Genomic DNA, 12,100 nt, shown 5'->3' with positions numbered 1-12,100 from the left:
ATGACGGGTAAGGCAGACAAGGCCATCCACCCAACCTAAGACAGGCGGGTTTGCTTCTTTAACAGAGATGGGGTGTTGGGACCTTACAGTAAAGTTTAAAAGTCATCTTGACTCCTGGGCTCACTTGAAGGCACATACAAGGAACTGGCTAACTTGAAAGACACCAGGTGCCAGGGATGGGTTTGCTATGTCTGCAGTTTGTTTTAAATTTTCCTTGTTTTTCTGGGCTATAGTAGAATGGCCTGAGTGTGGGGGCCCATGAGGATGCACCATGCCACATGTGTGGAACTCCCAGTACGCAGGCTGCTCCCATGTACTGAAGACGACAAGATACTGATCTTTATATATGCCCCAGAATTTAGGACATTTCTAACTGTGGTGGGGCTAATGTTTATTACTGTGCTAGGTGGGGATGTGAGGGAACTGGGACAGGCTCTTATGCACAAGGGCCCTCCCTATTCTTGTCTGACTAAACTGGCCTCTAACGCCCTCCAGGGCCAATGCTATTCCTACCAATGTAATCCTGTTAAAATAACCTTTATACAGGAGGGAAAAAGGATAACTAACTGGGAGGTAGATCTGCCATTAAATCATAAAGGGGGAATCTGTAGGGAACTCAGAACATTGCCTCCAGAACCCCTTTGTGTACTCACCTGTGCTTTACCTACCTCTCACATGTTTGATTACTGTAACGACTGCACATTTGTTGATAAGGATTCGCTATTGTCCATACTGACTTAAAGTTGAATTCTCATTGTCTGTGTTCCCATAAAACTGCTTAAGATTAACACACTGTGCACTGACTGTAAGATTTACTTCTTATGTCTGTATGTTGTATAGAAGCATGTGATGTTCCAATAAACTTTGTCTATCCTGGCATGTTGTAGTCCACTTTTTACTTCCCTGACACAGTCTGACTCTGTGAACAGCAACAATGGAGTGTGGTCATCATCTGGTGGTCTGCTCTGTAGTTTCACACTCTTCAAACATTAGCTCCTTTTAGATTTGAGCAATACACCATTACTTTTGTAACAATGGCATTGATTTATTTTACCATGTGTTATAAATATATTCGCCAAGAACCACTGGAGTCACAATGATAGACAGAAAAATGAATTAGCACCAAAGCAAACTTTACTTGCACACACAAGCATGCACAACCAGCCAAAAATCTGGCAAGCAATCACACAGAGAAAGCAGTCACCCCATTATTTATCCCTAATAGAGCAACAGGCCCAGCATCTCTGCTCACAGTGGTTGAGCTCAGGGTTACAATCTATTCTGCTTGGGATTGGCTCATTTGAATAGGATAAAATGTATTTACAAGAGGTGATTTTGAGGTAAGACTAACAGTTCAGAAGGAATCTCAACAGATGCCCACACCCCCAATTACTTCTGGAATAGTCCAGGTTGGGTCATAATCCCATCTGGACAAAAAGTGTTTAAGAGAAGTAATACTTCTGACAAATCTTTTATCCCTAAGCAGTTCCTCTTTTCCTTAAGAACCAAGCCACCAGGCCAAAGCAGGAACTTTTAAGCAATGTGTTGAGAGAAAAGGCAATTTTTCTCACACATGAATATATGTCTAAAAGAGGTTTTGTAGCATTTCTACATGTGTCATTATATTTACTGTTAGGTTTTAAAAAAGAGGTAGTCAAGTAAGAACAGCAGCAGGCATATGGTATTCAGGTAAGGGGTAGGTTTATTCATTGTTCCAGCTGACACCAGGCCATCTTGGTCCTCCACATGGTGGGGAAAGGGAGAGAGCTGGGAAAGAGATAGAAAAGAGGTAGAAAAGAGAAGAGAGGGCTACAAAAGAGCAGAGAGAAAGAGTCTGGGACTGGGCTAGGCCTTATCTAGGCTATGGGTGGAGAAAGGTGTGGCCTCATCAAATTCAGATGTGACCTCAGTGGATGCAGATGTGACCTCCTCCAGATGTCTCAGTTGCCTAGGTAACTAAGGTACTGGGTGGAAAGTTTGCTGTAAGGAGGGTGGAGTCTGCTAGCCATCCAGGTATGGACCTTACATTCCAGCCTTTTGATAATCATGAAATAAGGCTAGGATTCTCTCTGACTACTTCCTGCTCACAAGGGGCGGAGACAATAGAGGTAAAAGGCTGGAATTTGGTCCCCTCCCAGAGAAGGCAGTGAGCAGCAGCTGTCCTTTGGTGGTGTGAGTCCTTAAGATGAAGACTGGAGGAGTCTCATAAGCTTTGAGGGGCTGGAAAAAAAATACTAGAGAGCAAATAAATGGCAAGAGGAAGGACTTGGGGCTGAAAATGTTGGTAGAAATGTCCCTAGCTACTTCTGATATCTGGTGACTAGGTAGACAAGTCAGGTGACAATGACAAGAATAAAAATTCCTGTTCAGTTAATAGGTAGACAGGTATAGACATTGAATGGGCAGGCTTCTTACTTCTACTGACCTCCCGGCTCTGGTTAGTTTTGAAACGGCAGGCACAAAGTAGCTGATGTGACATCATCTCCTCTTCATCTTCTCCATGGTTCCTTGTTCCCCATACAGGCTGAGTCTAGGTTCTGGTTGATGGGATGGCTTGTCCAAGTTGGTATTCAAGGAAGTTTGAACTCAAGGCCTAGGCACTGTCTCTGAGCACTTCTGCACAAGGCCAGCACTGAACCACTTAGTTATAGTACCACTTGCAGAGTTTGGCTGGTTAGAGATAAGAATTTTGAGCCATGCTTCCAACCTGGCTCTTTGCAAGTTAGCTGGGAGATGGAGTCTTAGGGATTTTTCAGCCCGGGCTGGCTTTGAACTGCAATCTTTGCCACAAAAGCCTTTATTTTTTCCAATTAAAGCAACAAAGAGATCAAATAGAATGAGTAGAGCTTACCTGGTCCTTATCAAGAATTGACCGACAAATATTCTAGAATGACAAAACTTCTTCGAAGTGAGAATCTTAACACAGATATGCCCAATATTTTAGAGTCACATAGTCAGTATCAGAATACATAACACAAAACAAAAAGGCAAAATTCAAAATCTAAAATTTTGAAAACAGTGTTTAGACATCTTTGCTAAGAAAGCACATCAGAGAGTTGGGCCTCAGTTACCAGGGCCTGTGACAAGAGCAACTTGGTAGCAAAGCACCTTAGAATAGCTGCATGGAGTTGTAAGCTTGGTGGAAGGTTAAGGGCCAGATGGGGCCAAACCCTTAACCCACCATGTGGCCAAGATGGTGAATTCAAGACGGCGAATTTCTGAAAAAATGCAAAGAAACCATGAACAAATAGGTGAAGCCTACATTGACTAGCATTTGAGAGGGAACCTAGAGGAGGGTGCCCCGGACCCAGCCTGCAATGCACTCTTCAGGACACAAGCCAAAATGTAGAAAAGAGAAAGGGAGAGATAGGGAAAGTTGGACATAAATGGCAGAGAGAGAGCAAAGAGAGCCTCAAAGTAAACAGACTTCTGACCTCATGCATGCAAGACAAGTGCTCTACCACTGAGCCAACTTCCCAGCCCCACCACAAGACTCATCTCTAATAAACTACTGGAAAACCCAATGTGGTGTTGTGGCTCAAGTAATAGGGAGCTCACCTTGAGCTGAACAGCACAGGGACAGAGCCCAGGCCCACAGTTCAAGCCCCATGACTTACAAAAAACAGTACTATCATAATGTGTGTATATTATATACACATGAATTATATGTTCAAAAGTGGCCTGCTTTTCATATATATCTTATGATAAAAACAGTTTTCTCTGCATTTCGATGTTTTCATCATATGTGTTTTTGTAACAATATTTGCAAATATAGCCGCCAAAATTAGTTGTAGTGTTCCCAGTCTTAATAGATCAAGCACCACCATCATTAACACTTCTAACTGAATTCATCAGCTCCATCCTCCACTTTGGAAACCCCTTTCAAACCACTATTCTGAAAACAAAATGAAGAACATGCCTTCTTTTGTCCATGTACAGAATCCATTAAGCACAAGCAGCCTGAAGTAGGATCTTCATCCAGAAATAGGCTCCATGCTAAGTGAGAGGTATATTAAATAGGTAGGTTGCATTAGGTAGCCAATGAAGAGATCACCACACGGTATTAGGGCAAGAAAAGTAGTTGATTTATCAAAATGCTGCCCTGCGGAGCATGGTGGAAAGGCATGGCCAAACCGGTTGACCCCTCCCCAGGCCAGGACTTATTGAGGCCAGGGACAGGAAGGCGTGTGGCCACACTGGATCTGGATGTGACTTCAGGGCCTGGGACCCTTCCCATGTCTGACAAGAGACATGAAAGGGGCTGGCCAGGGTGTGACCATGGAGGGGAGGTGACTGCTTCCAGGTGTGCCAGTTACCTAGGTAAGAGATACTGGGCAGAAACTTAGCTAAGAGATAGGGTGGTGTCTACACAGGGCCTGCATGACTCTGGGCACTCCTTACACTAAGGTGCATGGAGACAAAAATCCCATCCCATACAGTCAGTACCAACATCCTCTGGCCACACAGTAAGGCACCAGTCCATCCAATGTACAAAATACCAAGTAACTGCAATTGAAGGAAAAGGCTCCTTGTGGCAATTGTACAAGTTGCCATTTACTTTAAGGTGCTATGTTTCAGCATTGTAGGCATGTTCAAATGCCCAGTGTCTGTGCTGAGAATTTCTGTTCTCTCTGAAGTCAGGAACTTTGGTGTAGCACCATGGTGAAGTGCCATACTGCAATCACTCCTTTAGTGAACCTTTGGCCCAACATGTACTGTATAGGTACCCACTTGTTGGTCTTGAAATTTGGACACTGGGTCTAAGTGGTATCATCTTGATGACTTCGTTGGAAGACTCTAATCCCACTTCGGGAAGTTCAGAGAGCATACCTAGATTTCCACAGATCACCTCAAAGAAGGTAAGGAAACCTCAATGACCCTCAAATTGACCTTCTCCTTCTCAGGACAGTCTGAGTAATACCTGGACTTACAAGCAATGCAGAAGGCAGTCTAGATCATACCCTCATGTGACTGGGTATTAAGCTGGAGACCTGGAGACTGGTCTAAAGCCAAAGTTCTACTCAGGGGCTACCTCAACTTCCATCCTTTCTTTCAGGGGACATGCTTTGTGGTCTCTGAAGACACTCTTTCACACAATTTTACCAGAGAGTACTCATATTCAGAAGGGCTCATGCATCCGTTGTGTAAGGGAAAGCATTCGATGGTGACTCCTTCCTGATCTCAGGGATCCGAGAACATTTCTTCAGAAGTGATCAGGGAACCACAGAGGAAGAAAGGGCTCACCAGCAAGCTTTAGGAACCTCCTCTCTTCTGCTCAGGCAGACCCTGTAGCACTAATTCATTTCTCAAGAGCCATTAACTGAGCATAGTCCATTTCATAGATTATGAAAAGAGGATGGCCCTCCCTTCCTGATGCCCCACGAGTTAATTGTCACCTTCCTCTCCCCAGAGATTCTTGGGATATGAAGAATTGAATTTAGATGTGTTTTCATATGGGGTCCTTCCAATGCCCCCATACCCTACACATTCATAAAATTATCTTAAACATTCATAAAAAGATTGTAGTCCTGGACAGGAAGATGAGAATAAGTAAGATTGTCTTCATTCCACAAGCATGCCCACCAACACACTCTCCTATCTTAAGACCCTCTCATAGCAGAGGACAGCTTTGACACTGGCCGGGCAACAAGAGAAGTTCAGGTTCACAGCAGTTGGCATCTGAAACAGCAAATGGCTTTCATATCCCAGGAGGACCCCACTTCCATAAGAAATACCCACACACCAGAGGAGCACTTCCAGGAGCCTCAGACGATCTTCCACCTTTAGTGGTTGGAGGGCTCACAGACAGAATCTCACCAGAACTCTTCCTGGCTGTGCACCATACAACTATGGCTGAGTTGTAGAGACTTTCCTTTTAAAAAAAAAAACCTATACCCTCAGATCTAAGCCTCTTCAGTAGCCAGGATTAGAGTCCTGGGCCTGCAACACCAAGCTTATGAGGGCTTCTACGAGGATACACCCTCCTGGAAGCATAAGTAGAATTTGGGGCACTCTGCAAACCTTATGGGCCAAGTGGGAGGCTCTCCCCTCACCTGCAAACCTAAAACCAGTCCAGCACCAGTGCCCCAGGTCTGTAATCCTATCTACTCAGGAGGCTGAGATCTGCAGATTGAGATTCCAAGCCACCCAGGCAGGAAAGCCTGTGAAGATCTGACATCCAATAAATCACTCAGAAAACCGGAAGTGGCACTGTGACTCCAGTGGTAGAGCACTAGACTTCAGCTAAAGAGCTGAGGGACAAGGTCCAGGCCTAGACTTCAGGACCCATGACTGATTAAAAAAAATACAAAACACCAATAATAATTTCATTTTATCCCTTTCCAGAGAAGTCCATTCATCTTGAGAAAATTACCAAGACTAGAAAGGCTAGAATGGTGACAAACCAAGATGTGTCTACATTGATGAAGCTGAGAACTTGAAGAAAGCACAAAAATTCATGAAGATTTTTGTGCAAGTGCTAGGGCTTCAACTCTGGTCCTGGGTACTAAGCTTTTATGCTCAAGGCTTCTTCTCTACTACTTGAGTCTCAGCTCCACTTCTAGTTTTTAGCTGTTTGATTTTGGTATTAAATTGAAGAAAAAGTTTTCTCAGACTTTACTTCTCTAGCTGGCTTGGAACCTACATACTCAGATTTCAGCCTCTGGAGTAGCCAGGATTAAAGGCAGGGGCCAGACAAGACACACCCTGATGCTGAAGTCTGCTGCCAGGGCAAACCCTCCCAGAAAGGGAAGGGTGGGCTCATCATGTCCTGCATATAAAGGAGAGCAGCATGGCCTGAACTTCATTTGCTTGGTCCAGGCTGCTGGAGGAAGGAGGTGAAGAGTGAGCAGAAACAGGACGACAAACAGAGGCTCCAGAAGAGGCTGAGGTGATCAAGACTCCTAGGGCAAACCTCACAGCCAGCAAGAGAGGAAAAACCTCCCAGGAACACGGGCAGTGATAAAGGCTCAGGCTGGTGGATTCAGCCTCTTCTCAGTGGCGGTTGTAAGCAACACTGCAAGTCTCCATCTAACCCAGGTTACTTTCTTACTTCCTTCGGGAGACATTACCTCTACCTTTAATCATGGCAACTTCATTCGCAGGTTTCTTCACGGAAAACAAAAGTGCATCAAGGGGGCCGGTCCAGGACAAGTCAGCCGGACTGATTGGTAAAGTCGTGAGAGTGCCCTTTTGCGGAGACTGGGACTTAGTGAAAACCTTGGGAAAAGGTGCCTATGGAGAAGTTCAGCTTGTTGTGAATAGAGCAACTGAACAGGCAGTTGCAGTGAAGATGTTAGACATGAAGCGGGCTAGGAATTCTCCAGAAAAAATTAAGAAAGAAATCTGCATTAATCAAATGTTAAACCATGAGAATGTTTTGAAATTCTATGGTCACAGAAGAGAAGGCAATATGCGATATCTATTCTTGGAATACTGTAGTGGTGGAGATCTTTTTGATAGAATACAGCCAGATATAGGCATGCCTGAAGAAGATGCTCAGAGGTTCTTCCATCAACTCATGGCAGGGGTGTTTTATCTGCATGGTATTGGGATAGCTCATAGAGATATTAAGCCAGAAAATCTCCTCTTGGACAAAAGGGATAACCTCAAAATCTGTGACTTTGGCTTGGCCACAGTATTTCGGCACAATAATTGTGAGCGTTTATTGAAAAACATGTGTGGTACTTTACCTTATGTGGCTCCAGAACTTCTGAAGCGAGAAGAATGTCATGCAGAACCAGCTGATGTTTGGTCCTGTGGCATAGTTCTTACTGCAATGTTGGCTGGAGATTTACCATGGGAAGAGCCCAGTGACACTTGTCAGGAATATTGTGATTGGAAAGAAAAGAAAACGTACCTCATGCCCTGGAAAAAAATTGATTCAGCTCCTCTGGCTCTGATTCAGAAAATCCTAGTGGAGAATCCAACAGCAAGAATTACCATCCAGGACATCCAAAAGGATAGATGGTACAACAAGTCATTTATGAAAGGGGCAGTAGGGTTGTCAGGGTAGGGAAAATAGGAGAAAGCTGAAGGAAGGTGTAATGAGTTTGACAAAATATATTTAATAAATTACTTGAGTAAAATAACCCCTCTCTACATGACCCGGACAAGTAAAAAGAAAGAGAGAGAGAAACAAGAAGAAAAGGGGCAAAGAGGCCCTGAGTCAATTCAGGTGGTGTCCCAGAAACACCTGGTGTATTTTCTAAGCATATTCATTTGAATGTGGACTTTCTCCAGCATCCTTGGATGAACTAATGACGGTGTAACCAACCCTGCAGCAGAGATCACACACGGATCTTCATCACTCTTCTCCAATCATCCCCTCTTCCATGTTCAATGGGAAGCATTTCTTTGATGGTAATGTCCACGAAAGTATGTGGTTAAAAATCTCAAATAAATCAGGCATCGATTGTTGATACCTGCAATTCTGCTACTCAGGAGGCTGAACTGACCAAGCCAGAAGCCAGGAGTACTGCCTGAAGAGTGGAGGTCACTGGCAGTGCAAAACAGGCAAAAGAGAGGTTTTTTTGACAAATGGCACATTAATCATACTACTGGAATTCTCTATAATCCCATGGACAAGCAATTATACAAAGAAATCACCAATGTCTTAAGGAGCAATTATTACAATAAAAGGGGGAGGTAACCCCCATATACAGTTACAGATAGCTTTGTTTACTGTTAACATTTTAAATTATTCAAAATGGGCACCTGAATCCAGAATTCAGAAGCACTGGGGACAACTAAACCATAAGCTCCAAGTGAAAGTCAGGAGGAAGGACCCACTGACACAACAATGGAGAGGACCTGACGCCCTAGTTACATGGGCAGAGGATTTGGATGCATTTTTCCCATATGGGAGACAGCCCGCATTTGAATCCCTGCCAGGAACCTTAAGTTTTTACCCATTTCCTCTATAGAGGAGGATGCCCAAGGATAAACTAACCATCCCCAAGGGCAACCAGCCCTTGAGAAGCTCTTGTGTACTCTAACAATTGCAGATGGTAATACTCCAGCTGATGGCTGTCCTGATCCTCCCAGTCCTGGCAATGGCTATAGAATTCACATCAACCTAAATGGGTGACCTGGGCAGTGATCGACACTGGCAAGGCAGAAATCATCAATAGCACCACAAGAGAAGCTGTCCCTTCGACGTGGTGTCTTGGCCTTCATTTTGATCACCCCCTATATCATTCTGTATGGACTGTTTAATATAACTGTAGGAGCTAATTATTTTAATGTTATCTGCTCTAATTGTTCTTTTACTACTTGCTTGTACAACTAGCTTTTGTTAAGCTTCCTGTAGACATGTCTAAAACCTGGTCTAGAGGCGCTGGGAAGGTGGCTCAGTCTTAGAGCGCTTGCCTTACATGCATGAGGCCGTGGGTTCGATTCCTCAGCACCACATAGCCAAAAAAAAAGCCGGAAGAGGTGGTGTGGCTCAAGTGGTAGAGCAATAGCCTTGAGCTGAAGAGCTGAGGGATTGTGCCCATGCCCAGAGCTCACGCCCCACAACCGGACCCCATAATAATAATAAGAAAACTAATAATTACCCTGCTCTAGAACAATCCCCACCTCTGGACTGTGAAGTGGCAAAGACTGCTATCCCATCCCTGACTCTTGGCCTGAAAATGCTTTTGATGATGCTTTCTCCATGCCTTCCTTGTATTATACGTGCCCTGCAAAACTCTTATGAGTTTAGCCAGCCAGTTACAGAAGATCAAGCTCCAAGTGAGTAAATTTACCCCGAGTGGAACCGCAGCCAGAGACGGGTAAGAGGGGGTGCCAGTCTGACCAACCTAAGACAGGGCCTTCAGCTTGGCTCTGAAGAAGTTCCCGATGACGGGTAAGGCAGACAAGGCCATCCACCCAACCTAAGACAGGCGGCTTTGCTTCTTTAAACAGAGACGGAGTATTGGGAGCTTACAGTAAAGTTTAAAGGTCATCTTGACCCCTGGGCTTACTTGAAGGCACATACAAGGAACTGGCTTACTGGAAAGACACCAGGTGTCAGGGATGGCTTTGCTATGTCTGCAGTTTGTTTTAAATTTTCCTTGTATTTCTGGCCTATAGTAGAATGGCTGAGTGTTTGGGTGCATGATGATACACCATGCCACATGTATGGAACTCCCAGTAGACAGGCTGCTCCCATATTCTGAAGAGGACAACATACTGACTATTATATATGCCCCAGAATCAATAGATCTGCTTAGGAGATTTCTAACTATGGTGGGGTTAATGTTTATTACTGTGCTAGGTGGGGATGTGAGGTAACTGGGACGGGCTCTTATGCACAAGGGCCCTCCCTATTCTTGTCTGAAGAATCTCGCCTCAAAACCCCTGCATGGCCAATGTTATTCCTACCAATGTAATCCTGTTAAAATAACCTTTACACAGGAGGGGAAAAGGATAACTAACTGGGAGGTGGATCTGCCATTAAAACAAAAAGGGGGAATCTGTGGGGAACACATAGGACATTGCCTCCAGAACAGCTTTTAGTTGTCACTTGTTCTTTACCTACCTCTCACATGTTTGATTACTGTAACTGCTGCACATTTGTTGATTAGGATTCGCTATTCCTCCATACTGACTTAAAGTTAAATTCTCATTGTGTGTGCTTCCATAAAACTGCTTAAGATTACCAGACTGCCCGCTGACTGATGATTTACTTGATATCTCTGTATGTTGTATATAAGCATGTGATTTTCCAATAAACTTTGTCTATCCTGGCATGTTGTAGTCCACTTTTTGCTTCCCTGACGCAGTCTGAATGTGTGAACATCAACAATGGAGTGTGGTCATAATCTGGTGGTCTGCTCTGTAGTTTCACACTATTCAAACATTAGCTCCTTTTTGCTTTGGGCTAGGCCTTATCTAGCCGATGGGTGGAGAAAGGTGTGGCCAAATCAAATTCAGATGAGACCTCCATGGATGCGGATGTGCCCTCTTCCAGATGTCCCAGTTGCCTAGGTAACTAAGGTACTGGGTGGAGACTTTGCTGTGAGGAGGGTGGAGTCTGCTAGCCATCCAGGAGTGGACCTTACATTCCATCCTTTTGATAATCATGAAATAGGGCCTGGATTCTCTCTGACTACTTCCTGCTGACAAGGGGCATCGACAATAGGGGTAAAAGGCTGGAATTTGTCCCCTCCCAGAGAAGGCAGTGAGCAGCAGCTGTCCCTTGGTCGATTGAGTCCTTAGATGAAGTCTCAAGAAGTCTCATGAGCATTGAGGGGCTGGAAAAAAAAATACTAGAGAGCCAATAAATGGCAAGACGAAGGACTTGGGGCTGAAAATGTTGGTAGAAATGTCCCTAGCTACTTCTGACATCTGGCGACTAGGTAGACAAGTCAGGTGACAAAGGCAAGAATATAAATTCCTGTTCAGTTAATAGGTAGACAGGTATAGACATTGGATGGGCAGGCTTCTTACTTCTACTGACTTCCCGGCTCTGGTTAATTTTGAAAGGGCAGGCAAAGTGGCTGATGTGACATCATCCCCTCTTACTCCTCTACATGGTCTCTTGTTCCCTAGACTGGCTGAGTCTAGCTGCTGGTTGCTGGGATGGCTTGTCCCAGTTGGTATTCAAGGAGGTTTGAACTCAAGGTCTGGGCACTGTCCCTGAGCCCTTCTGCTGAAGGCCAGCCGTGAACCACTTTGAGTTATAGTACCATTTGCAGAGTTTGGCTGGTTACAGATAAGAGTTTTGAGCCATACTTCCAACCTGGCTCTTTGCAGGTTAGCGGCGAGATGGAGTCTTAGGGATTTTTCAGCCCAGGCTGGCTTTGAACTGAAATCTTTGCCAAAAAAGCTTTCATTATTTCCAATTAAAGCAACAAGGAGAACAAATAGAATAAGTAGAGCTTACCTGGTCCTTATCAAGAATTGAACGACAAATATTCTGGAATGACAAAACTTCTTAGATGTGAGAATCTTAGCACAGATATGCCCAATATTTTAGAGTCACATAGTCAGTATCAGAATACATAACACAAAACAAAAAAGGCAAAACTCAAAACCTAAAATTTTGACAACAATGTGTAGACGTCTTTGCTAACAAAGCACATCAGAGAGTTGGGCCTCAGTTATCAGGGCC

At 44.3% G+C, this 12,100-nt stretch overlaps 1 protein-coding gene across 1 annotated transcript; it reads left to right on the top strand.

Moving 5' to 3' along the window:
* LOC138827165 (serine/threonine-protein kinase Chk1-like) lies at window positions 1–8,014 on the top strand. The gene is made up of 3 exons (XM_070022645.1): window positions 1–7; window positions 7,104–7,391; window positions 7,527–8,014. The coding sequence occupies exons 1-3, from the start codon at window positions 1–3 to the stop codon at window positions 8,012–8,014; spliced, it is 783 nt and encodes a 260-aa protein (XP_069878746.1).
* Window positions 8,015–12,100: the final 4,086 nt, after the last annotated feature.

This window comes from Dipodomys merriami, unplaced genomic scaffold, assembly GCF_024711535.1.
Source record: "Dipodomys merriami isolate MVZ:Mamm:240054 unplaced genomic scaffold, mDipMer1.0.p SCAF_151, whole genome shotgun sequence".
Taxonomy (NCBI): domain Eukaryota; kingdom Metazoa; phylum Chordata; class Mammalia; order Rodentia; family Heteromyidae; genus Dipodomys; species Dipodomys merriami.
The sequence above is the reverse complement of the archived record's forward strand: the minus strand, read 5'-3'. Positions and strand labels throughout refer to the sequence as shown.

Coding starts and splice junctions, on each gene's coding strand:
- LOC138827165 (XM_070022645.1), top strand. Junction 7,392..7,526: donor GAATGTTTTGAAATTCTATG/GTCACAGAAGAG, acceptor AACTCATGGCAG/GGGTGTTTTATCTGCATGGT.